The 27,798-nt window shown below is 40.4% G+C and overlaps 3 protein-coding genes and 1 pseudogene across 4 annotated transcripts; all 4 read right to left on the reverse strand.

Annotated features, from left to right (window-relative positions):
* Positions 1-240: 240 nt before the first annotated feature.
* Positions 241-4,263, reverse strand: LOC115756342 (mechanosensitive ion channel protein 10-like). 2 transcript variants are annotated; one of them, XM_048277790.1, is made up of 7 exons: positions 4,137-4,263; positions 2,707-4,102; positions 2,487-2,610; positions 1,880-2,173; positions 1,597-1,799; positions 869-1,167; positions 241-352 (listed from the first exon to the last, which is right to left on the reverse strand). In XM_048277790.1, the coding sequence occupies exons 2-6, from the start codon at positions 4,065-4,067 to the stop codon at positions 903-905; spliced, it is 2,247 nt and encodes a 748-aa protein (XP_048133747.1). In that variant the 5' UTR covers positions 4,068-4,102; positions 4,137-4,263; the 3' UTR covers positions 241-352; positions 869-902. The 2 variants fall into 2 exon arrangements, with proteins under 2 accessions (XP_048133747.1, XP_030551925.1); XM_030696065.2 differs by lacking the exon at positions 241-352 and having other exon boundaries at positions 687-1,167.
* Positions 4,264-5,453: 1,190 nt separating this feature from the next.
* Positions 5,454-8,531, reverse strand: LOC115756343 (mechanosensitive ion channel protein 10-like). Its single transcript, XM_030696066.2, has 5 exons — positions 7,246-8,531; positions 7,007-7,151; positions 6,330-6,608; positions 6,044-6,246; positions 5,454-5,844 (listed from the first exon to the last, which is right to left on the reverse strand). The coding sequence occupies exons 1-5, from the start codon at positions 8,529-8,531 to the stop codon at positions 5,589-5,591; spliced, it is 2,169 nt and encodes a 722-aa protein (XP_030551926.1). The 3' UTR covers positions 5,454-5,588.
* Positions 8,532-17,257: 8,726 nt separating this feature from the next.
* Positions 17,258-20,407, reverse strand: LOC115756344 (mechanosensitive ion channel protein 10-like). The gene is given in 6 exon segments (XM_048278037.1): positions 17,258-17,549; positions 17,979-18,181; positions 18,261-18,554; positions 18,821-18,944; positions 19,040-19,186; positions 19,188-20,407. Coding segments are annotated over 6 exon segments (2,280 nt in total).
* Positions 20,408-25,373: 4,966 nt separating this feature from the next.
* LOC115756345 lies at positions 25,374-27,680 on the reverse strand (annotated as a pseudogene).
* Between the last annotated feature and the right edge of the window lie 118 nt (positions 27,681-27,798).

The following is a 27,798-nucleotide window of genomic DNA, read 5'->3' on the forward strand; positions in this document are numbered from 1 at the left end:
TCAGATTTACCTAGAATTTACCGGTAACAGTTCCTTGTTCATCGTGGTGTATAGACTCAATCTGAGCAGAGAGCAAGATGTGTTAAGCATGGCACGGTAACAAGGGATCTAAAGGGTGACAAAAAGGAACAACATTTCATTGATGTATAGACTCAATCTGAGCAGAGAGCAAGATGTGTTAAGTGTGGCACGGTAACAAGTGATCGAAAGGGTGACAAAAAGGAACAACATTTCATTGATGCGCAGTGATATAACAATAGGAATTGGATAAATTTCAGCAGACGACACATCCAGAATCTGGGCTTCCAAGGTAAGGGAACAAAGTCTGAATCCATTCGCCAAGCAATCGTATCTGCACTCCATAGAGATAACAGAACAGAAGGCATCATTGTGAGCATGGATCTTTCAAAATGATCAACGATTACTTGTGGCGGAAATTAACCAAATGACCCTTGATGGATATTGCCTAATAGCATTGGGTCATTAAACTAATTTTATGCAGCTGATCAAGCTAAAGCTCAAACTTTTTTAAGAATGACTGACAAATATCTAATATTTCTGCAATTTCATCAATAGATACCTCAATTCCAGCCAAGCCTGTAGCATTAATATTAGTCCTATCTTGGTCAAATGAGTAAAATTGACGAACATATGTCTCAATGCTAGATTTATTGACGAACATTTGTCTCAATGCTAGATTTATCTCCTCCATAATTTTAAGCAGAATTTGGAAGTTGGTGAGCAAAGGCAATAGGAAACCGTGGTGAGAACCAATTTCCAGCAAACTGTGGTTTCATACCTTTTGGACTTATAGACATAATGGAGTGACTTAAGATCTGGAAAAGGAAATAATCACTCTACAACATACTTGCAGCTGGCTAGGAACTTCGCTCCTGGAGGAGTCAGAACCTCGCATCAGCGGGTGGTGAACCAGTGTAGCTGACTCGAACTTCTTGGGGAAGCAGACGGTATTTGATACCGAGTTTCTCGAAGATCCTCTTCAGCTCCCACATGAGCTCAGATCTCCGGATGTTCCTGTCTCCAGGGTTTTGGAAATTTATTGTGTGAGTGACGTGTAGAGTCATCTTCAACTTGTTCAGGTCTTCAATCTCGTTAAACACGATGCTGTGATCCTTCTTCCAATAGTGAGATCTATCTTCCAAGTACCTGATTTTTTTCACCCAAGGAATGCCATTCCATCAGAAACTTGTACACAATTGTATGGAAGAAGAATTCAGCAATGCTAATGAAATTTGCCTCGTGTAAATTCTCTGCATTCTTTATGAACAGAAGAAAGCATAATCACCAATAAACGATGTTTCTGGAACTTCAAGGTACAGCTTCAAAAGCCAAACGGCACATCCTCGCATTAACTTTTAGTTCACACAAGTTAATTGAATCGCCATCTCAAACTCGTAGAGTTTCTCTCTTTACTCAGCAGATTGTCCCTCTCTGTATTACGCACGTACTGAGAAATGCTTTTCAATTTAGACCACATGATTATGTCTGGTCACGCCAGTCTACATGGCTTATCAGGCATGAAAATGCAAACTTTGGTGCCTCGTTAAAGAGGTTCAGGAGTAGTAGGCAACATACCCTTTTACTTCATCTCTTAAAGCAGTAATGCTGTCATGCGAAGTGGAGAAATCAACTGTGAACTCCACGGAATCACTCATGTTGGGGCTCCTGTAGAAATTGCTGATGGGTTTGGTGGACAGAACTGAATTTGGGTAGAATATCATCTCGCCGTCATTTCTCACGAAGACTGTTGTCAGGATATTCATCTCTTCGACTACCATCTATGAGGAGTTAGAACTATTAGGCAAAGCATTGTATCAGCTCAGCCTAATCATGGAAAGTCTTAGGATTAGTAATTCACCTGCACTCCGTCGATGACACAACGGTCACCAACATCATAAGGATTCATCACGAAAACAAAAATGATGGCTTCGAACACTGTTTTGGCTGTGTTCCCAAACATAAATGCTACAACCAAAACCTGGGATGAAATGAAGACGAGTACTTGCGTCGTCAAAACTCCCATCATAAGTAACGATACGATAATGATCACGACCAGCACAACTGCTGAAACAAGCCTGTTCAGCTCCTCGATGGCTGTTTTCGTGTCGTTCAAGCTGTAGGCGAGGGACTTCCTTTCAAGGTAAACGCTCACCTGCAGACATAAACTATGTAAATAGGTTCTTAGGAATGTACTCATCTAAATGTTGGACTCCGACCGAGCCAAAAGTTTTCTGATTCTTTTATTTCCAAAAGGCAGGAGACCTAATCTAATTCTGAAGCATGGAATTGTGGTTGAGCATTCACTGGGGCAATGGCCCACTGATTATCCACAATCTATTCAAATGCTTCAACAACACTGTAAGATTGAGATATAGCACACCTGACTGTTCTGGGATCATCAGAATTTGGACGAGAAAAGCATGAAGCTTCCTAACAGAACATATTATCAATCTAGCAAGACTAACCAGCCAGTCCTTTAAAGATGACCTATAGATCCGTCTAGTTTTTGCCGCTCCATGAACCAAATGGATGAATTTGTCAACATCTTCCTTCTTCATGAAGCGCAAGAGGTCCTTCTCTTCAATGTACCTGGCATCGACATAAAGCAGGTGCTCTTGAGATATCTCTAAGCTAAGGTTTATCTGGAACGCAAGGGAAGTGTGTGGCAGCATAATTTCTTCTTACTCATGTCCAGACTTCTTGGTGACATTCTTGAATATCTCGTCAGCAGCTGCCATTGCTTCTGATTGACTAGTGATCTCCGTATTTTGTTGCTCTGCGTCCTCATCACAACATTGATCAAGGCTTCCAACAAGAGTTGAAGTCCCTAAGGATGAGTCGCTGATGACATTAACCAACCCTTTCATCGTCCACGCAGAAATTTGATTCCGGTCTATCTTACTCAGCTTCTCTACATCAATGACCTCCTCTAGCTTCTTCGCCACTCCTTTGATGTACTTGAAGCTGAGCCGCCCGTAGAGCTTGTCTTCCTGTTCCATCAAAGGCGGGCCTGAAAGGGTCTTGACTATGTAGTGGTGAAAGAGAGATTCTTGGATGCGATCAAAGAACCTCTTGCATTGAAAAGAAGACGCTAGTAATTTTATCGCCAGTGTTTTGACAAGCCATATAGCAGCTCCAACAACACAAGAAGCGAGAGCCATCGTCACATAATGTAGAGTCTCCGTCTCTTGCATCGATCGCTTCACTCCATAGTTCATCAGCAAAACCCACACCAAAAGAATGAAAAGCAGCCAGGTAAACGTTTGGACACTGTCCTTCAATCCATAGACGAAGTACAGGACCTTCTGTTTGAGCAAATACTCCTTCTCAATCAAGAAAACCAGTGTGTTAATCAACCAGTCAGTCACCAACCTACCACAAAAGATCGCCAACACCTGCACACACCATTTCCACAGCTCCAAGTGCCAAATCTCTGTATTTTTCAGCTTGCGAACGGTTAAACTCGCGATCAGAAGTCCCATGATGCACACAAATGCCGCCAACTCAATCCAGATAATAATCTTGATGAATTTCTTGCCAGCCATCTCTCGGACCTTCGAATTTGCAGCCTTGTACACATGCTCATCATCTTCCACCTCTGCAGCCTTCCAAGGAGGCGTTTGACCCACGTTCCGCATGGATTTCACACTGTCTTTAGTGGCGTTAGCGCTTGCATCGCTGTAAGGCGAACCCATACTAGGCGAACTCTCTGAATTCTTCAGTTGGGTAATGTCCTTAACTGAAGCAACAACACTGTGCCATGATGGTTCTTCAAATCTTGATCTCCGCTTCGACATCAATGGACTCGGGGAGAACTTCTTTGTAGCTGAATAACCAGTGGGATTTACGCGAGGCCTACTCGGAGTTGGGCCGGATTGAGTGACTCCTTGAGCAGAACTCTGTCCTACTGATTGGAAATTCTTAGCATCTCTTGGATCAAGATTGGATCTTGACGAAGAACCTCTGGTTTGGTACTCACTACCAGGGATCCTAACAACTACTTCGTCTGTTCCTTTCTTCTCTAGCAAACTTCTCCTTTCTTCCATGACGAATGCTCCACCCCCAATTAACCATGCAAAATCTAAGCTAAGCTCAAGCTTTTTGCCTCTAAATATCTGGACTTTAACATGAAGATGAAAGCTTTAGCTGAAGCAATGAAGGAGATTTGCAGGATTTAAACTGACAGAGAAGAGGTTTCATCTTTGCTCCAGCCAAAGGTCCATAGGGAATGTTGTTATAGATGGCTCGTTCGTTGTCAAAAACTTCACATGATTCAAAAGCTCGATCAAAGTAAAAAAGAGAAAAATAAGGAGTCAAAGTGCGTGAAATGCGAGATTTTGAAAGAAAGAAATTGTAAAACTCACTCGAAACGAACTCTTAAATTCCACACGTGCCGAGAATCAGCGGAATCCATGTTGGAACGTTGGACATCGCCCGGAAAAATTGTCCAAAAAGTCATAAACTTATTGCACTTTCGCCAATTCGGTCTTAAATTTTTTAGTTTTGCCAATTAAGCCCTAAATATTTTCACATTTTTGTTAATTGAGTCTATCTGGCCCAACCGATCGCTCGCGCTGACATGAACAATTTTTCATAATATTTTCTTTTTCAAATATTTATTTATTTTCTTTTACTTTTATCTTTTTCTATTTTTTTTAATATGGCGAGTGAGGGCCTGGCAACCCTCGCTGGCTACGGTTAAAAAAAAAAAAGCGAAGAAGAAAAGAAATATAATTGAAAAGGGTTTCTATAAAAATCATGTGTCATCGCATTCTTCTTCCAAAACTAATCAAAAACCTACTATTGGAGAAATATCGGTAATGAAAGTTCGTGGTTGACGAAAGCAAAACATTAGTATTGCTCAAAAACATCATAATCCCAATTATTGCGCGAGCATCTGTCTAGTCATATATTATATTGAAAAGTACGATGACACGAGTTCAAACACCTAGAAATTAGGCCAAATATATTGCGAAAATGAAAACTAAATGGGCGTCAACATTTTTTCATTTTGGCATGAAAAACACGTGATTCATTCCCGTCTCGTTTGTTTAATTAATTGAATGAATGCTTAGTCCCCCAGAGTTTAGAGAGATGACACGTGGGAAATCTGAATCTATTGCAAAAATAAATAATTTAAAAAATATATATTTTTTAAATAATCATTGGTATCTGCTGAAATAATTAATCAATAGGATTATTATCATTATCGACAATAATTCATGTTACAGACGATCATTTACAATTTTTTTTATATCAAAATCAGTCATTTTTCGAGAAACAAACACACCTTAAAATGTGTAGTAATTGCACGGAAGGAAAGCTTCATTAATCTGTCAAATGAGTAAGTAACATTGTGATTCCAATTGGCATTTGGATCAACCCTCTCTCAATCGAATGGAAGAAATTGACAAACACAGACAACGCCAGAACTCCTAATGAGCATTCTCTTCAAAAGATACAGTGGTTCCATAGGTGTAATGCAATGTGACTTGATGATCAAGGAAAGCAAAACAATCACGTCCTCGCGTACTTGCTGGTCACCAGCAACTTTTCTCCTGGAGGATTCAAGGCCACGCTGCGGACCCGGCATAGCCGACTTGAAGTTCCTGAGGAAGCAGACGGTATTTGATACCGACTTCTTCGAAGATTCTCTTCAGCTCCAGCACGAGTTCGGATCTCCGGCTGCTCCGGTCCCCGGGGTTTTGGAAATTTATCGTGTGGGTGACGAAGAGACCCATCTTCAACTTGTTGACATCCTCAATCTCCTTGACCACTACGCTGTGCTCCTTCTTCCAGTAGTTAGGCTTGCTTTCCAAGTACCTGATAGTTTTCCAACCAAGGATTGAAATTCCATGAGGAACTGTACATGTTTGTTCTGAAGAAGTATTTAGAAATGCTAACAATGATTAATGAACGGAAGAAAGCTCCACCACCAATCGATGATGTTTCGATTTTTTTTTTTTCCTTGTTAGTAGTAGTGGCAATATAAAGAGGTTTAGGAAGGAGTAGACAGACATACTTCTTCACTTGCTCCTTTAAATCTGCAATCCTAGTAACTGAAGTAGAGAAATCGACGGTGAACTCGACAGAATCGCCCATATTGCCGCTCCTGTTGAAATTGCTAATCGGTTTGGTGGCCAGAACTGAGTTAGGGTAGTATATCTTTTCGCCATCATATCGCATGAAGGTCGTGGTCAAAATATCCATCTTCTTGACAACCAACTGTGAGGGATTAAGATGTCAGGCAAACAGGGGAATCGGCAACAAAAAGAAGTCATGCGGAGTCTCAGAACTAAGTAACAGACCTGCACTCCATCGATGACGCAACGATCTTCCACATCGAACGGATGTGTCACAAATATGAAGATGACGGCTTCAAACACGGTTCTGGCTGTGTTACCGAACATAAACACCACAAGCAAAAGCTGAGATGAGATAAAAATGAGTGTTTCCGTTGTCAAAAGTCCCATGATAAGTAACGACACGATGGTAATCACGACAAGCACGATTGCCGACACAAGCCTGTTCAGATCATCGATGACCGTATCCGCATCTTTTAAGGTGCAGGCGAGTAATTTCTTTTCCTGGTGAACAGTCTCCTGTAGAAAATTGACTATTTAGTCAAGTCCCTATGAATGTACCAATCAAAAACTAGGTCTGCCTCAGAAATTTTGAAATTCAGAAACTCCCTCAGATTCAGCTTGTTACATAGCTCCAGAGAACGTCACATTTGGAAGCATAAAATCGTGCATGTGGACCGGCATTTACCGAAAGACACCATGTAACTGGTGCCTGGTGGTGCAGTACTAATTCACAAGTTCTCAAAACGAGTCAACAATGTGGCGAGCTTAAGCATTTCTTTACAGAAATCGATTCTGGCCCTCGCCTAATCCAGGAGAGGGCCACAGCCATCGACCGGGACCGGACCGGGGTTGGACACGAAAAGAAATTTTGCTGATACTTTGTACATATCCTGAATTACCAAGTATGAACTTACCAGCCATTTCTCTAGAGTTGGCTCGTCGATCGTTCCATTACCCTCTGCCTCCGGTCCTTGAACCAAAGGGATGAATTTGGCAACATCCTCCTCCTTCATGAAGCTCCTGAGGTCTTCCCTTTTAATGCACCTAGTGAAACCATAGAGTACGTATCAGATACACATTTGTACAGCAAAATGTGCTAGAATGGGGAGAGATTTCTAGGCAGTATTGGCTTTCTCACCCCTTTCCCTTTCGATCTACATGCTTAAATATCTCCCTAGCAGTATCTGCAGCGTCTGAGCGAGTATGGATATCCTGATCTGGATGATCAAGGCTCCTGTCAAAGATAGATATCCCTAAGCCGGTAATACCGTTGATCAACCTCCTCATATTCCAGGCTGAAATTCGATGTCCATTCTTCAGGGTCACAATCTCCGCATCAATTACCTCCTCTAGCTTCTCTGTCACTCCATTGAAGCACTCCATGAAATTGAGCCGCCCTTTGATCTTGCCTTCCCGTTCCACCAAAGGGTTTCCCAAAAGGGTCTTGATCACATGTTGGTGATAGATGATCCCACGGATAGGCTCAAAGAACGCTTTGTAGTGAAAGGAAGCAGCAAGCAATTTTAAAAGCAGCGTTTTGATAAACCATATGGCAGCTCCTACGAGACAAGAAGCAAGAGCCCTTGTCACGCAACTTTGTATCTCCCTTGCGTGCGTCGATCTCTTCGATCCGTTGTATATCAGCAAACCCCAGACAGAAAGAACGAAAACTAACCAGATGAAGACTTGCACACTGTGCTTCAATCCATAGAGAAGGTACAAGACCTTCTCTTTGAGCCAGAGTTTCCCGTCAATCAAGAAACCCAAAGTGATCATCAAGAACTCACTTACTAACCGACCCGAAAAGATTGCCAACACCAGCACACACCATTTCCACAGCTCCAGCTCCCAAATATCTGTCTTTTGCAGCTTCTGAACTGTCAAGCTCGCGATCAGAAGCCCAGTGACACACGTAAATGCGACCCACTCGGCCAACTTAACCTTTTTTTTGAAATTTTCCTGGCAGCATACATGTTCATCACCTTCCGCCGCTGTTGGCTCTGACACAGGGTGTTGTGTCGTGTCCTGCACGGTTATTGGATAATCGTCTTTAGTAGCACCAGCACTTGTGCCATTGCGAGGCAATCCCACTTCGGGGGAACACCTGCGGGGAGACTGCGAATTCTTCAGTCGGGTCTTGTCGTCCTTGACTGAAGCAGCATCGATGGGACGCGGCAGTTCTTCAAATCCCGATTTGAGCTTCGAGGATGACAATGAACGCGGAAGGGACTTCTCGTCAGCAGGCTTAGCTTGTGTTGTGCTCGACGGAGGGATTCCCTGATCAGAAGGGCTTGTTACGTGGGAACTCTGCACTATGGACGGGACATTTTCGAGCTCTGTCGGCCCAGGATTTGGCGCCGGCGAAGAATCTTTATTTTGAGATTCGCTAGCTGCGAACATGAGAATCATATCATTTGTTTCCATGAAGGTTTCGCGCTCAACAATCGGTAAACAGAAATGACACTCTGACCCAAAAAGAGAGCTCTGAGTCAGCTGAACTCGACTGGATAAAAATCACAGGAAGAAGATCGAAAGGAACGACCAACCAGAAAAGAAAAAAGAAGCAGAGAAGAAACTGAGAGTGAGTCAGATCGAAACGATGATGGCGAAACAAACGGAGATTCACGGGGATATAAATAATAAGAGAAGAGGGATTTAGTTTTGAGCGAAGGTCCGCGGGAAATTCTATTCAAATGACCGTTAAAAGTCAACGTGGGACGTGCGATTGTTCGGTCCATTTAATATTGGATCGATCGACAGGCTGTGCGCTTATAAAATAAGACCGCGAAGAATTGTGATCTAATCATCCGATCATTATTTAGCAGATTAAACTAAATTTAGACAATAAATCTCAATTTAGTCCAAAAAGAAAGGGAAAATTCCATATAATGACCTGAAATGCCGTCATTTTCTAAAATAAGGACACGAAATGGATCTCGTTTCAAATAATGACATGAATTGTCCTTTTTTTCTTAAATAAAGACCCGAAATGGATCTAATTCCAAATAAGAGCTTGAAGTAGTTATATCATTATAAAAAAAAAAAATGTCATGACCTTACTGGCTCGTCAAGAGCATTTTCATCCTCCATAATTTTTTTTTATTTTTTCCTTTATTCAAAAAAGAAGAAAAGGCTAGAACTTTAAGAAAGGAAAAAAAAAAACCAGGCTCTTCGCCAATAGCCATCGCCGCCCCATTAACGGTAGGGCATCGATGATGGCCAGCACCTTGGTTAGGGCTTGTCGGCCCTTGCCTAGATTTGGGAGAGGGTTTGTAATGACCCGGCCCGATGATGGCGGGGAGTGGTCATTGAGGCTAGAGGGCCTTGACAAGGAACGACTCCTAGCGGGCATCTAGAATAATGGAGGGGCAGGAATGGACCGACGGAAGCAAAGCGATTATGAATATATATACTCTTGGAGGTGCTTTTTGATGTAATGATAATCCTTAGTTTTGAAACTCCAAAATTAAGTGTGTTCAAGTGGAGCACTTCTAGGATAGGTGACCTCTTGAGAATGTGCTCACTTGTACGCCAAATGATAAAATTGTGAGGCTTGGTAGGGCTGGCCAAAGCGGACAATACCTTTGTTAGTTAATCCTTGGTTTCACAAGGTCGCGACCCTCTCTCTATTCTAGCGAGGGCCTACTCGCCGGCAACCCGCCGACCATCACTATTGCCCCATGATGAGGTGGCCGCCATAGGCGGGAGCCTATATTTTTTTTTATTCTCTTTTAAAAACTATTGTTCTTTTTAATTTGTAATATAATTTAAGTAAAATTCAAGTTAAAATTATCTTCGGATGAAAATACTCTTGATCAATCGAAATATTTAGCCAGGCGACCAAGTCGGACCCTTATTTGAAACATCCACGATCACCTCAAGTTGTTATTTGAAATATAATTTACCTTATATCCTTATTTTTTGAAATAAGGGTACTTCAAATTCTCATTTGAAAATTTTCTCGGAAGAAATGACGGGTGACCATATTGAGTTTAAGGCGAGATGTGTTCTCCCTTTTTTACCTCCACACGTAGAGAGAGGAGAGAAATAGATGGCCACGACACCAGTAACTCCCCCTTCCTTCTTGTGCTCACCCTTTTCGGCGATATCTCCCATTTTCTAATTTTTCACTTCTTTACTTTCTCTTTTTTCTTTCTTTCTAAATTTACAAATTCTTACTTTTCTAGCATTTTTTATGGGTGGCGCTATTTCCACCGCTGTTTTGGCTAAACCACTCTTTTTTGCAATTAATAGACCAAAATACCCTTCTCTTTCTTCCATCCATTGTTTCTTTTTTTATCATATTAACCAACATAAATGCATTTATTTCTATTTTCTCTTAAATTATCAATTTGACAAGAAATTACACCGAATAAAATATCATCTTATGATGCATCTTTTTATCACTTTGCCTAGAAAAGGTTTTAAGTTTTAATTTATGGTCTCATTTTTTTTAATTACAAAAGTTATATAACAGGTTAAAACTTTTAGTTATAAAGAATTATGAATACACAATAAAGTGCCTTTTTTTTTTTATGAAATAGCATGAGGAAAACTTTGTTTCAAACTTAACAATAATAACTCAATCTGATTATTTAGTAGATTTAGACATTTTGAGTGATTTTTCGTAATAAATTCGTAGGTTTATAATGTTAAACATCACTAAATTGTGCTTCTTTTTTAGCTTTTCACATTTTAGTTTGAATTGTAAGATGGGGTTGAAAATTTATTTACACATTCTACATTTTCAAACTCGGGTAAGATTGTTTAGGAGAAAGTTTTAAGCATATTTTAAAGTTTTGATCCATTTGTTACTAGATTGAATTTACAATTAATATTAATTACTTTCTCCGTACCAGGAGTTGTATAGCAAGAAGTTTCATGTTTTTTTTTTGTTTTTTTCATTTATACATTTATTATTTTTTAATATTTAGATATGGTCAAAATATAAATTTATTTGACATTTGATCATGCTTGAACAAATTAGATTTTGATTTTAGACTTTGAAATATAGTTTCACTCATACTATTTAGACAAAAAGCACTTAATCGTGTGTTCATAAGCTTCCACAAATACAAATTTCTTGGGCCTAATACAAAACAAAAAAAAAAACCTACAACTTTAGCATTTGTGACAATTATATGCAAAAATTAAAAAATTGTCTCATAAAAAACTCTCAACTTTTATTTTTGTCCCAATTCTATCATTTTAATACCCAAAAAAATTCTCAATTTTAGCATATGTCCTAATTATATCCAAACAAAAATTTATCTCATAAAAAATCACCAACTTTTACTTTTATCTCAATTCTACCAGCATCAACCTTTCGTTCATAATCACGGTTAGTTAATCCTATGTGGCTCGAATTTTTTCGCGAACTTATCAATGAATCTTCAAAATTTACAAACAGTAGGTTTCATTTATAACAATATTTTAGATAGCTCGTCTGAATATCTCCACATCTAGTCATTATTTGGGCTGTGAATATAATATGTGACATACGCTAAAGTTGAGGATTTTTTTGGTACTAGATCGGTAGAATTAGGACCAAAAAAAAAGTTTGGGGTAGAATTGAGACAAAAGTAAAAGTTAGAGGTTTTTTATGAGACAAAAAAAAGTTTTGGATATAATTGTCACAAATGCTAAAGTTGGAGGTTTTTTGGGTATCGAGCCAATTTCTTGTGAATGGAAATATGAGACCGTAAATTAAAATTGACAACATTCTCTAGGAAAAATAATAAGATTTGGTTAATTGATATCTTCACAGGTGTAATGGAGCATTTATATTGTGAAATTAATGAGAGATGATAGAAATAATGGCGGTTTGTGGATTAGCCTAATAAAAATGAAACAATAAATCGAAGAGAGAGGAGCAAATTTTGGTAAGTTAACTGGATGAAAGGAGTGTCTTAGCTTAAATAGGAGTGGAAATAGCGCCGCCTTTTTTATGTGGCGCCTATGTAGCATCGCACTATGCCAATTGTCCGAAATATTAATATAAAATTTCACATAAAATTTCTATCTTTGGAAATTTGACGGAGTTAACGGAATGACCAATGTAAAGGATAGCTGCAACTTGCAAGTTCTAGGACATACATACACGTATTTTGAAAACATTTCTTTTCACTGAAGTGTGTGTATACATCTTGACGTATATATGCAGATTAAATTAATTAAGCATCAGATGCGCCGGCATGTAAGCCCAATTGACTTAGAACTCATATGAATCGTCCGACGAGATCGATTCCACAAGAAAATGCTATAGATTTCGGAAGACCGATCCGTAAAATGCTCCGAAATGGGAACGTAAGAGTCAGCGCAGACTCCATCCATGTGAACCGGTGGCTCACTTTTACAATACACACGACGTGATTTAGGAAGTCTCAATTGTTCACGTCAAGTTTTCAAAAAATTGTTTATGTCATATGCACATCCATTAGGATCGGCCAGAGTGTAGTCAATTAAGTAATGAAAAGTCATCATACGATCATCCTTTCAGGAATCTTTCATATTGTTGAGCTTAATCTCGAGTTCGTATTGGAATGAAGTTTGGAAGTTGCAATCTGTTGATACCGAAAATTGGCTCACGTCTTAATTGGTTGCAAAGCCCGTGGAGATCACGAGGCCCACCAAATTACACACGTGGGTGACCAAAAAATGGTAAATCAACCCCTGTCCAGGAAGGAGCATCAGGCAGACCGATGCTCGGCTAAGGAAAAATGCTGGTGACACAATTATGTCGATACGTCATGTTGACAGTTATACAGAGTAGTTAAGTACGTGGTTCAAATCGTTTAAAGGATAAGGAGAGCAATTACCGAGGTAGATTCGGGAATTTCGAGATAAGGTGCACTGAAGAAACTGCAGTAGACCTTACCAAAAAAAGAAAGAAACTGCAGTAGACGATTTACCTTGTACTAGTCTAGAAATAGTTGGAGATGGCTCTTTGTGAAGGGGATCAATCATCAATCAAACACTTATTTTTTGCTTTGCAATTTATCTTATCAAGCGTTTACTTTCATTGCACTTTACTTTGTCATCCTGTTTATCTTTTGCCATTTATTTACTTCCTGTCCGGAATCGCTGCAAGAGCCCGTTTAAAACAATAAACTCGAAAGCTTGACTCTTGTCGATGAAAGATCTTTTGTTGCAGATCATTTCCGATGAAACACAATCAAACATTATAAGTACAAAGACAAAAATATATGCTATTGTTAGCCTCGTAGGAAATTATTCAAAAAGCCTTAAACCTATTGCACTTATGCCAACTCAGTCATAAACCTTTTAATTTGGCTAATAGAATACTAAACCTTTTGACAATTCATCAATATATTCAATCCGGTTAATTTTGGCTGGAAATTGCCAGCTTGGGCCTTGAAATTTCTACTTGGGATGGGCGATTCTCACATGGACAATTTCTGCAAAATTTTAATAATTTTCCTGAATTTTTTTTCTTTTTGTTTCTTGAATGAGGTCGGCAAGGGCATCATCAGGATTTTCGGTCAAAATTGACTAGATGGATTACATGGACAAATTATCAAAAGGTGTAGGACTAAATTGGCATAATTGTAATATATTTTTTGATAATTTCCCCTTAATCAAATTGGTTAAGTGAATTAGGATATTTGGGGTAATCGAAATGCATGTAACTCAAAGGCCGACCCCGAGGCTATTTCTCGATTGATTTTTTTTCTTTTGGTTGAAAAAACTATTTTTATTTATAAAAAAAAAAAGGATTGCTTAAACAAGACAGGGCTTCAGGTCCATCAAGACAAAGTAAATTTCAAAGATCTAGAGTGGGGCTGGCCACACAATTCGAAGAAAGGACGATCCGCCTCTAGGCTTTAGCCATCCAATTAGTTGCTTGGTTAGCATTTCTCTCCATATGGGCTATATTGTCTTGATTGATTGACTTGAGTGAATCTCGTTTATTTTGAGTGATTGATTAAATGAACGAAATGAATGGATAAAAATGACACCATTGGTGATGGCCGTGCATCCATGGAGGAGACAATCAAATCACGAAAAATGACAGATAATGCCGATGTCCAATCCGGTGTCATTTCTTGTACATCCGACCATGTCTCGGTTGTAAATAAACACCGGACGAGTTGCGGGTTTTCTACTTTTCAGCATTTAGATTAACTTGCATTTTCTCCTTTCTTGGTTATTTACTCTCGAGTCTCGTATTTTCAATACCTTGCTTGTTAATTTCTCTTTCTAGTATAAGATAATATAGTTTAGAATCGCATGGACGAAAATACAAAAACAAGATGCATGGACACTTGGAATGGCTAAAAGAACCTTTTAGGATTCAAATTATAAATCGAACATGTGTGATCAATTAGGAAACAAACCAAGTTAGCAGTATGGAAAGGGCGTTAATGAAAACATTAGCACAATGAAGTCTTCGAACCTGGAAAACTCTAGTTGCATAGGAATGATGAGGAATCATCGACTTATCGATTGGGTTTCTAGGCTACCCGATATTAGCTAGTGGAGACTCCTAGTAAATATTTAAGATGTTAAAAAAAAATCATAAAAAGACCAAAGTCACGCGAGGTATGGACTTGGGAGAGTCACTACTCTTGGGGTCTGCATGGTAACAATTTTGTTTTTGTGATTCTGTTCCCAAAAGCAAAAAAAATGAGAATCATGTTTGATAACACATATAATTTTGATTATGATTCTAGAAGCGGAATCAGTTTTGAAGAAAAAATGACCATTTTTGCAAAACCACAAAAAAATTGGTTTTGACAAAAATAATCACTTTTGCAAAACACAAAAACCTTTTCTTTCCTCCTTTCTTTCGTTACTTTGCTTGACCTCTCGGAAGGTCTTTCGTTACTTTGCTTTTGACCTCTCGGAAGGATACTTTGCCACGACACTCTTGAGACTCTCGTTCGCGACTCAATTCACCGCTTCGTCCGCCGCTCTTGTGACCCGCTAGCTCTACTGCCGTCATCCGTTGTTCCCGTTGAACGACTCTGGTAAGTTTCGCTTGACTGAGATATGTCCTCATCTTCTCGCTTGAGCCGGATTCGCCGTCTCGTCGCTCGAGCCCGAATAGGGCGACTCTCGCTAGATCGGCGAGGGCAACCACCCTCTTGGCCTAAGGTGAGACTCGCACTCGCTAATCTCGACTAGGGCTGCCCTAATCGAGCGACGCAAACTTTCCCCTCGCTGAACTCGACTGGGGTCACCCTAATCGGACGACGCGAGCATCCCCTCGGTGATCTCGACTAGGGCCGCCCTAATTGGGCGACGAGATGGCGAGCTTCGGCGAGGAGACGATGTAAATGTGAATATGCATACGTGGTTTTTCTTGTTAAACTTGCATCATACAAAGATTCAATTTCTCCTTTTCCCAGTTCACTGGTTCATGTTCATCATCGGAAAGGAGAAATCATTACTTCATGTTCATCATCGGAATCGCTCATCGGATGCTCCTCTTTGGGGCTTGACTGCGAGAGCTGTCTATCAAAAGTATGGCACTGAGAGAATGCTTCCTTGAGTGCTGCAGAGAGGCACTTGCATTTCGTAGGGGGGTTTGGTGGCTCTTCTTCATGATAGAACACGCCCATGTTTGGTAAGCTCAGAGGCAAAGGCTTTGCTGGTGGGTGCGGGAAGACTCCTGGTTGATTTTTGAGACAGGAAAGGATTGTGAGTAAGAAAATATCAACAACACAATCCAATCAATTCTTTGAAGTGCTCTGTGATAGTGGCCTCACAGCTTTCTGAAAATTGTTGGCTTTTAATCTTTAGGGTAAAGACTAAGATAAAATAAAAATATAACGTGACCCACAATTCCATTTCAAGCTTTCTTCCTTCACCACCGGATATGGCTGTGATTTGTAAGTGCCTCTTGATCAGAACCTGTTGATTGTTGAACTTTCATGTCAAAAGCTTGTTATTTTTGCAGGAATCCTTAAAAATTTTCCCAAAGGGGGATGCATGAAGTAAACTAAACATTACATAGATTTCACTTGAAGCCATATTTAGCAATTTATGGAAAATGGCCAATTTGATATTTCATCAAGTTTATTTATGTTGTTGCCGATGAGCGGATTTTCCACACCACCTAACTTTTGAAGCCATATTTGTTGTGCAGTGTCTAGTAACATGTGCAAAATGCTCATTGAATTTCATTTACGCAAAACATGTCCACGATTATATCGACATATGCTTATGCGCATAGGGACGTGACAAGTAGCAAAGTGAAGCATTTACATTTTTCAAATTAAAATTTGGATCTTATTTATAACATGCTGAAAAAAAAAATAAGTGTATTTCAATTTATTATTTTTTGTGTATTGAAAATTGATCTTCAATTTACGAAGAAAATTTTAAAGTAATTACAAAATTAATTGATTTAAATAAAAAAAATTGGGAAGAGAAAGTATTTTTGGGAACATAAATTTTGTACAATTATCAAACGTGTTTCTATTCATGAACAGAATCACAATACAGTTATCAAACACATTCTGATTCTCTAAAAACTCATTATAATCATAATCAGAAAAAATCATTATAACCATAATCTGTTTTTGGGAACAGAATTGTTGCCATGCAGACCCTTGATTAATGAACCAATTTCATTTCTTGAGTAAATACGTCTGAATCTTCTCCGAGGCCATCCAAGGCGCCCTTGGGAGGGTCATGGTAGGTAGAATTGAGATTGAATATAAAGTTGGGTTTTATTTAAGGTACTAACCAAAGAATATGTGGGGCCAGCTTTAGTTGTTTGGATTTTTGCAGTAATTTCAGGTCAAAACTCCATATTAACTTTGGCGGTTGCAAGTTCAACTGGCTTTCATTCCAAACTTTTAACTCGGATTTTAGCAGGATTCACCGGTTAACAGTATACGGTTCATTGCAATCTACTTGTTTATGCAGGTTGCTGCCCATCTAATATCAAATGTTGAGCAGAGAGCAAGATGTTTTAACATTAGCAGGATACCTCAATTCCAACCAAGCCTGTAGCATTAGTACTAGTCGTGTTTCGGTCCAATGAGTAAAATTGACGAACATAAGTCTCAATGCTGGATTTATCTCGTCCATAATCAAAAGCGAAATTTGAAAGTTGGTGAGCAAAGGTATTAGAAAAATGCTACGTCATCCGATTGCCAGCATACCGTACTCGCAGCTGACTAGGAACTCCGCCCCTGGAGGAGTTGGAACCTCGAGTCGGCGGGCGCTGAGCCAGCGTAGCTGACTAGAACTTCTTGAGGAAGCAGACGGTAGCTGATGCCGAGTTTCTCGAAGATCCTCTTCAGCTCCCACACGAGCTCGGATCTCCGGCTGTTCCTGTCTCCAGGGTTTTGGAAATTTATTGTGTGAGTGACGTATAGAGCCATCTTCAACTTGTTCATGTCTTCAATCTCCTTAACCACGATGCTGTGATCCTTCTTCCAATGGTTATTAGACCTATCTTCCAAGTACCTGAGTTTTCTCACCCAGGGAATGCCATTCCATTAGAAACTTGTATACCTATGGAAGACGCAATACTAATGAAAATTGCCTGGTGTAAATTCTCTGCAATTCTTTCTCGCGTTATGAACAGAAGAAAGCATGATCACCAGCAAACAATGTTTCTTGAACTTCAAGCTACAGATTCTAAAGCCAAACGACACACACTCGCATTGAGTTTTAGTTCCCACAAGTTAATTGCATCGCCATCTTAAACTCGTGGTGTCTCTCTCTTTATTCAGCAGATTGTCCCTGTCTGTATTAAGCGTAAATTATGAAATGCTTATCAATTTAGATTACATGATTATGTCCGGTCATGCCCCAGTCTACATGGCTTATCAGGCATGAAAATGCAAATTTTGGTGCCTCGTTAAAGAGGTTCAAAAGTAGCAGGCAACATACCCCTTTACTTCTTCTCTTAAAGCAGTAATGGTGCCGGGCGAAGTGGAGAAGTCGACTGTGAACTCCACGGAATCACTCATGAATGGGCTCCTGTAGAAATTGCTGATGGGTTTGGCGGACAGAACTGAATTTGGGTAGAATATCATCTCGCCGTCATTTTTCGCGAAGACTGTTGTCAGGATATTCATCTCTTCAACCACCATCTATGAGGAATTAAAATGTTAGGCAAATTATGGTATCAGCTCAAACCAATCACGGCGAGTCTTAGGATTAGTAATTCACCTGCACTCCATCGATGACACAACGGTCACCAACGTCATAGGGATGCATTACAAAAACAAAAATGATGGCTTCAAACATTGTTTTGGCTGTGTTCCCAAATATAAATGCAACAAGTAAAAGCTGGGATGACATGAACACAAGTACTTGCGTCGTCAAAACTCCCATGCTAAGTAATGACATGATAATGATCACGATCAGCACAACTGCTGAAGCAAGCCTGTTCAGCTCCTCAATGGCTGTTTTCGTATCTTTTAAGCTGTAGGCGAGGGACTTCCTTTCAAGGTAAACGCTCACCTGCAGACAAACTCCGTAAATAGGTTCCTAGGAATGTACTCATCTAAATGTTGGACTCGGACTGAGCCAAAAGTTTTCTGATCCTTTTCTTTCCAAAAGGCAGGAGACCTAATCTAATCCTGGAGCATAAAATTGCGGTTGAGCATTGACTGTTCTAGGATCATCAGAACATGAATGAGAATAGAAAGTTGTGGATCTTCGAAAACATAGTAAGATGCAGCGAAACGCTTCCCAGCAGAACATATTATCAGTTTAGCAAGACTTACCAGCCAGTCCTTTAAAGATGACCTATCGATTGGTCTAGTTTTTTCTGCTCCCTGAACCAAAGGCATGAATTTCTCAACATCTTCCTTCTTCATGAAGCGCAAGAGGTCCTCCTCTACGATGTCCCTAGTATGGACATAAAGCAGGCATTGGTGAGATATTTCTAAGCTAAATTTTAGCTGGAACGCAAGGGAAGTGTGTGGCAGCGTAGGTCTTCTTACTCTTGTCCAGGCGTCTTGGCGACATTATTGAATATCTCGTCGGCAGCTGCCATTGCTTTCGATTGACTAGTGATCTCCGTATTTTGTTGCTCTGTGTCCTCATCCCGGCATTCATCAAGGCTTCCAACAAGAGTTGAAGTCCCTGGGGACCAACCCTTTGATCGTCCAGGCAGAGACTTGATCCCGGCCTATCTTACTCAACTTCTCTACATCAATCACCTCTTCTAGCTTCTTCGCCACTCCTTTGATGTACTTCTCAACACTGAGCCGCCCGTAGGGCTTGTCATGCTGTTCCATCAAAGGCGACCCTGAAAGGGTCTTGACTACGTAGTGGTGAAAGAGACATTCTTGGATGCGATCGAAGAACCTCTTGCATTGAAAAGAAGCCGCTAGGAGTTTTATTGACAGTGTTTTGACAAGCCACATAGCAGCTCCTATAAGACAACAAGCAAGAGCCCTTGTCACATAATGTAAAGCCTCCCTCTCGTGCCTCGATCGCTTCACTCCATGGTTTATCAGGAAAACCCAGACTAAAAAAACGAAAACTGACCAGATAAACGTTTCGACACTGTCCTTCAATCCGAAGACGAAGTACAAGACCTTACGTTTGAGCAAATAGTCCTTCTCAATCAAGAAGACCAATGTGTCAATCAACCATTCACCCACCAACCTACCACAAAAGATCGCCAGCACCTGCACACACCATTTCCACAGCTCCAAGTGCCAAATTTCTGTATTTTTCAGCTTGCGAATGATTAAACTCGCGATCAGAAGTCCCATGATGCGCACAAATGCTGCCAACTCGATCCAGAAAATTTTCTTGATGAATTTCTTGCCAGACATCTCTTGGACCTTCAAATTTTCGGCCTTGTACACATGCTCATCATCTTCCACCGCTGCAGCCTTCGAAAGAGGCATTTGAGCCGCGTTCGGCATGGGCTTCGCACTCTTTGTAGTGGCATTAGCGCTTGCATCATCGTAAGGCGAGCCCACATTAGGCGAGCCCTGTGCATTCTTCAGCTGTGTGTTGTCCTTAACTGAACCAGCATCACTAGGACACGATGGTTCTTCGAATCTTGATCTCTGCTTCGACATCGACGTACTCGAAAAGGACTTGTTTGTAGCTGACCCATCAGCGGCATTTACGCGAGGCTTACTTGGAGCAGGGCCGGATTGAGTGATTCCTTGGGCAGAGCCGGGGCTTGTCAAATTAGGACTCTGTGCTCTTGACTGGAGATTCTCAAGCTCTGCTTTTGGATCCAGATTTGGTCTTGGTGCAGAACCTCTGCTTTGATACTCGCTACCTGGAATCATAACAACTACTTCGTCTGTCCCTCTCTTCCCTAACAAACTCTTCCTATCTTCCATGATGAATGTTTCCCCCTCAATGACCATTCAAAAACTAAGGAATCAGGAAGAAAGACCAGAGCAGAGTCATGAAGAAATGAGGGAGATTTGCAGGATTTTAAACTGAACAGAGAAGAGGTTTCATCTCCACTCCAGTCAACGAGGTCCGCGGGGAAATGTTATTTTAAAAGCTCGATCGAAGTTTAAAAAAAAAAAAAAGAGAGAACATGGAGTTAAAAATTAACTCCAAACAAACTCTTCTTTGCAAGCACAAGCACACCAGTTTAATATATTGCGCAAATAAATATTAAATGGGGGCGAAATGTTTTTCTTTTGGATCCTAGTGCAGCTTTTCTTATTCTGAACCCCTTACAATAGGTCTAATTACCTTAAAAGCTGTCAGGTTTAGATCAATTCTAATCGTGCCATGAACTTTTTTTTTTCTCTAAGAAAAATCTCAAACTTTCGCTGTAATCCCAAATCTAATAATTGGTCAAAGAAAAAAATTGTAGATAATCAATTTCCCAAATCCTAAATGTGACATTTTTGTTTGTATTAATGTCACGAAAAATCTCAAACTGGTATATACACCTATGGTAAAGTTAATCTCCGTTAATTTCCGTTAAATTTTTTCGTCAAATTGGCAAATGGATGACACTTTGTAGTTAACGGAAATACCAGTTTGAGATTTTTTTCCTTCCGTTTTTCACGGGTATACCGGTTTGGTGTTTTTTATGGTAAAATAATTAGTTTGAGGTAAATTTATCACGCGTGTATCAGTTTGGGATTTTATGGTCAAAAAATTAATTTAAAGTAAATTTGTCACAAGTGTATTAATATAGGATTTTTCAGTTGTATTAACCCTTTTTGTTTTGTTGCAAAGTTATGATTTACTAATTACAGCGAAATGTTTAATGTATGAAAGTACTAAACAACAACTAAAATCCAACAGTGTATGTGTAACTAAGTTCAAGATGCTATGCGAGTTGATAAAATTGATGATCATCGACGCATGGAAAACCCCGTCCTGTACCACTTACTACGATCTTTCGACGTGTAATAACATCACGCAATCAGTCAAATTAAGAAATTACTAACATAAGTTGACTCATTAACTTCCCATTGAAATATGATCTTGCACAAGGAAAATCGCATGCCATTTGCGGGTTATCGGGAGCAACTCGAAAACATCCAGGCTTAAGTATGGCATTCCAATTAAGTTTCGAATTAGTGGATGCAGGCAAAATGAGTGGCAATGCCATACGCAAAAAGGAAGAGACTCATCCACGTTTGTAACTTCCACATAAAAAGGTTTCTTCTTATACTGTGATTAATAGTCGTATACCATGTTGTGGTGTAATGGTGCTATCTCCCATTATGTTCTCTTCAATTTAAAGCAAGTGTAACTCAGCCCAATTTAATTTTACTTGCTTTAAGATCGAGTCATGTTGATTGTAAGAGAAAATTATCCAACAAATCCTAAACTTACTTCATGGTGGTCAATTCAGTCTTACACCTTATTGTGCTAATTTAGTCCTAAACGTGCTTTATAATTTGTCAATTTAGTCTCAAACCTTTTGACGATATGCAAATTTAATCCTTCTAATCAAAATTGATCAGAAATCGCTACGTGGATCTTGACCGACCACCAACCATTTTACATGGTGTGGCTAGCACTGACAAGAATAACTTTTGCATTTTTTTTTAGATAATTCTGAATATTTCCACTTTTTTTCTTTTTTTTTTTCCTTTTCTTTCATTTTCCTTTCTCATATGGTCCGTACTCACAAATGGCTAGCCCAGCGCCAGCCACAAAATCGACCTCTGATCGACCCTCCATCTTCGGCTGCACACATGTGATATGTATAACAAATAATTTTGAAATCTATATTGCATGTCCCTAAAAATATTCTAGAGAACTCAAGAAATCCTAAGAGGAGGTTCACCTTGTCTTCTTAGATTATCCACTATCCTTTGTATGTTGAAAACCTTCGGACGCCGACATTCTCCCCACCTATTTGGGGGATGCCCTTGTCGTATCTTCAGCATGGAAGGCATCAATTTGCTTCTTAAATCATCGAGGCTACATGATTGATTCTTCTTTTCTTGGATTACACAAAGACTGCCAAATATAAAAGACAATGGAAATACACAATCTACTATTATTGTGAGCATCAAACTTATTAATTTACATGATGATTGAAAATTTCCTCATCCAATGTCATTCACTCGTCTGTTATGCAACAAGACAAAGCATCATTTTGCTTCAACGTACTAATTGTCATAACAACATAGTAAGACTCTGAGAGAGATCGAATTTGAATTCACTAAAAAAAATGAAACTTTGGAAGTGTCAGCCCGACCAGACAGCCCATTCTCTGTATTTTATATACGATTCTTATATATCTCCTTCAACGAGGGACAGGTTCTGTAATTTCAGACAAACCCCCTCCCCTTGCTTAACGATTTAAGAAGCAAATTGATTAAAAAATTGCCAACGAGCTTCTGCGGGTTCTCAACTTGCTTCACTCTGCAGTAGACCCTTCCATCGGATCAAATACTCTCACTTTGGCGCACAATACCTCTTCCATATGACTCGATCCGCATGATGGAATCAACATTTCGGTCATACGAGGTTTTTACCAAAAGAGGTGCTCGTTGCGATTCTCCTCGGTCCATATCTTCCTCATGTGCATGAAACTATTTAATCATACTCACATGGAACACCGAATGTACCTTTGACTTTGGCGAGAGCTACAGCTTGTATGCCACCCTCCTGACTCGTTGCAACACTCAAAACAGGCCTTTGTATCAATGTATCGACCCCTGTTCATGATCTCGAAAGAACTCTTGCCCGTGGACTCGCTATAAGAGAACTGGGCTACATTGATTAGCTTTATGCCTTATCCTTCTGCGTTGTTTTCATATTGTGTCGGACTCCAATGGTGCATTTACCCTCTTTGTTTGGCCGTCGGCTTGGGATGGAGGCTCATAGAGAGGTTGAGGTCCGACCATCACAGTTTGAAGAGCATGATCTATAATTTCCTAATGGAGAGTGGAGCAAGTTGGGAACTTGCGGAAGCTCTTTGGCAATTCAAGAAGCAAATTGATGCCTACAATGCCGAAGATGCAACGAGGGTATCACCCAATAAGATGGGGAGAATGTCCGGTCCAGAGGTTTTCAATGTATGAAGGACAGTGAATGATCCAAGAAGACCAGGCGAGCCTCTTAGGGTTCTCGAATTCTCTAGAATATTATTAGGTACATGTAGTATAGGACATGTACGATATTCCGGAGAATTCTTCTAATTAATGCATATAGTTGGTAGTTGGGAAGATAGAAACCCCACCGTTAGATTGAACGAAGATCTACGGCTGTGATAGTATATATAGGGGTCTCCTTCCCCTCGTTTGTATAGTCTCACAAGCACTAAAACTTCCAGAGATTCTCCCTCTAGTATTTCTCACTCTACGATCCTTGTAAGTATGACGAGAAAGGTTGACTTGGTAAGCAATTTCTAAGACCACACAGGTAAGGGAATGTTAGAGCATCCGGCCTGTGACACCTATCTCATGCCTTAGGGCACGGCTCATGACTTGACGATTGAGAGCGGGAAAATTATCAAAAGAATCGTAAACCTATTGCAATTGTGTTAATTCAGTCCTAAACATTATTTCTTTTTTTTTTTTACCGATTCAGTCCTAAACCTTTTACAATTGTGCCATTTCAGTCTATTTGACGAATTTTGGCCAACCGGCCGGCAACCTAATATTTTTTTTTTGAATTTTTTTTATGATTTTTAAAATATTTTTTATGTTTTTGTCTTTTTCTTTTCTTTTTTCTTTTCCTTCCAACCCCCCTCCCCCAACCCAACCCCAAGCCCAGCTAGTTGCCATAATCCGGCGACGGGCCATAGGGGTGGTCGGCTCGACGACGGCGAGGTCACTCGCCAACCCGGATCTGGGCTTGGGCGGGGCTCAACCACGCTGTCGCTGCCTCGCCTAATGACGGCGAGGTCAACCCCCATCGTGGTAGGGGGAGTCGACCGGCCGCCCCTCTAGCCGATCACCGAATTGGCAAAAATAAAAAGTTTTAGACTGAATTGGCACAATTGCAATAGGTTTACGATCGATCATCATGACTCGACGATTGAGAGCTTAATATGATGTTTGGAGATCTTTCTTGCGTGTTATTATGATGATCATCCTACAATCAAATGAGTTTGTCAAAGTAGACCAAGCATTATGGGCACAAAACCAGCACACGACATCATTTTAGTGATACACTTAAACATCCTACAGTTAAACCTTCATAATTTGGACTAGAGAGAGATTTGAGAGAAGTTTAGATCACAGAAAGTAACAAAATTGAAGAACACTAGCTCACAATTAATATGTAAAGCCTATCAAAACCTAAAAACGATATTACCTAACTGCACTAAAAAGCTAATTCCTTAAAACAAAACAAGCAAGACGAGCTTAAGTACATTACAAGTGTCAAAACTTATGTACGGCGCTCATTTTAATGCCAAAACTTTCAAAACGATCACTTAATAAGCGAGACCCACATTATGAGATAGATAAATTAAATCTGGGCAAATTAGTAAGCGAGACCCACATTATGAGATAGATAAATAAAAAGCAATAACACGTCTTATTGTTAACCTCAAAAACATGTGAAATCATCGAGGCACTTGAAAAATTAGAATTGCAAAATGGAAGTCGAGCAATATCACAAATTAGATGCGCTTAATTATCCGGTTAATTTGTTTGAGACCTGAAGATCCAAATTTTTCTTGGAAATTTTCAGTCTATATAGAGGTACATAGTAATTCTTATGCGCTGCAATTCATGAGCAAGCAAAGAACCTAGTATTCTCAAATACTTGCGGACATTTCTAGGAAAGCCATGCCCTTGAAGTCGTCAAAACCGTGCACAGAGGTGGTCGCCGACCCAGTCTGAGACGAGCTTACTGAGGAAGCATGCCTTACTCGATCCCAAGTTTTTCGAAAATGCGCTTCAGATGCAGCACAAGCTCGGATCTCCTCTGGGTCCTTTCCGTGTTATATTGGAAATTCAACGTGTAGGTGACGTGGAGAACCATCTTCAAGACCTTCGAGTTGTCGACGTTCGCAATCTCCTTACACACAATGCTGTGGCCCGCTTGCCAGTGTTGCGGGTGTTCCCACAAGTACCTGAAGGCTTATTCAATCAGAACTTGCGCCATGTATAATACCCGGCGGCTGTGCTAAAATGAAAGCAAGCAGGCACACAAGTACATCGGAATATCTTGAACTTCAAAAGCCAGAAGCAGGGGATGTTTATGATGGGTGTGATTTTGTATGATGCATAAGTCAATAATCTTCATCATTATAGCCATTGTTGACAAACTTCTTTATGCACGGGTTTCTGTATCCCACTTACAATGGGGAAGGTGAGACATTTTATGCTTTAAAAGAGAGATTCAGGAGTAGCAGATGGCGTACAATTTTATTTCGTCTTTCAAACCCTGGATTGCGTCGGCTGAAGTCGAGAAATTGACCGTGAACTCGATGGAGTCGTGTATGTCCGGGGTCCTGTAGAAATTGCTGATGGGTTTAGAGGCCAGAACTGAATTCGGGTAGAATATCTTTTCGCCGTCTTTCGTGAAGAAGACAGTAGTCGTGAGTTGCATCTCCTCGACCACCATCTGCGTAGAATCGAAAAGTCAGGACAAATGTGGAATCTGTAGCCATGCAAGAGTCAGAGGCTAAGTCATTCACCTCTACCCCATCGACCACACATCGGTCGCTCGCATCGAACGGATGCACCGGCTCCGAACCAGCCTTTGGCGGCGTCCCCATAAAAGAACGCGTAAAGCAAAAGCTGGGATGAAATGAAAATGAGCACTTCCGTTGTCAAGAGTCCTGTTAGAAGCAACCCCAGAATGAGGACCGCGATGAGCGAAACTGCTGAAACAACGTTGTTAAGCTCCTTGATGATTGTATTCGCATTCTCTAAGGCGATAGTGAGTGATTTCCATTCGTGGTAGACATTCGCCTGCAGACGTAAACTACATAATTCAGATCATGTCCTTATGTCTATGTCTATCTATCGATCATATGCAGGATTTCTAGTTCTTCCAGCTCCAAAAGTCTCCTCAATTTCAGTTTGCTATCTAGACAAGTCAAAACCTGAGTGATTCAATTAGCACTTACTAGCCATCTCTCGAATTCCGACTTCTTGATCCTCCGATTTGCTTCTGCTCCAGGCATCAAAGAGAAGAATTTATCAAGAAGGTCCTTCTTCATGAAGCGCAACAGGTCATCCTCCGTGATTAAGCTGGCAAAAGCAGAAAACAGGAATCAGCAACGCATGAACCAGTTAAATCTTGACTTTTAGCCTGTGCAGCTATTTGTATGCAGTTGATGAGATTCGAACAGATGACATCCAGTTCCTAAGCTAGAAATCCATAACTTTCCAACTAACTAAGCTGACCTTGACATTCAAAGCAACAATTTCATTTTAGAAAAGGAGAGAGTTTGAGGGAGTCGGCGCTCTCACACCTTTCATCTTCCTCACGGAAGTCGGGGCTCTCACACCTATTTGATTCAGCTACATTATCAAATATCACACGAGCAGCATCCTTGGCTTCCCATTCATTTGTGATTTCCATATCTTGTTGTTCTACCTGATTATCGCTGGTACTATTGAGGGAACGAGTAAGAGTCGATAGCTTCGAGCCGGTAACAATGTCGATCAACTTTTTCACCGTCCATGTAGACACTTTATCCGGCTTTATCTTAATTAGCTTCTCTATGTTCACCTCCTCTAGCTGCCCCGCTGCTCCTTTAATGCGCTTCTTGAGATTTCGCCTCACCCTAAATCTCGAGCTACCCGAATTGTCAGCATTCTTCGGAGGACGCGGGCCGGAAAGAGTCCTTATCGCATGGTAGAGAAACATGTAATCTTGAATGCGATCAAAGAACCTCTTGCATTGAAAAGAAGAAACAAGCATATTTATCAAAAACAATTTGATCAGCCATAAGGCAGGTCCTATAAGACAAGAAGCGAGCGCCCTCGTGCCACGATTCAGAATCTTGGTCGTGTGTCTCGATCGCCTCGCTCCATGGTTTATCAGCAAAACCCAGGCTAAAAGGACCAGACACAACCAGGCGAACACCCGGGCACTGTCCTTCAATGGAAGGAAAAAGTACAACACATTCTTTTTGAGCAGATGGCCCTTCTCAATCAAGAGAAGCAATGCGTCGATCAACAAATTAGTTGCCAAACTACCACAAAAGACTGCCAACATCAGCGACCACCATCTCCACAAACGCACCTCGTAAATAACTATATTTCGTAGATTATGGATGGTTAAACTCGTTATCAGAAGCCCTGCGAGGCACGCAAACGCCACCCACTGCGCCAAA

Source organism: Rhodamnia argentea, chromosome 4, assembly GCF_020921035.1.
Source record: "Rhodamnia argentea isolate NSW1041297 chromosome 4, ASM2092103v1, whole genome shotgun sequence".
NCBI lineage: Eukaryota > Viridiplantae > Streptophyta > Magnoliopsida > Myrtales > Myrtaceae > Rhodamnia > Rhodamnia argentea.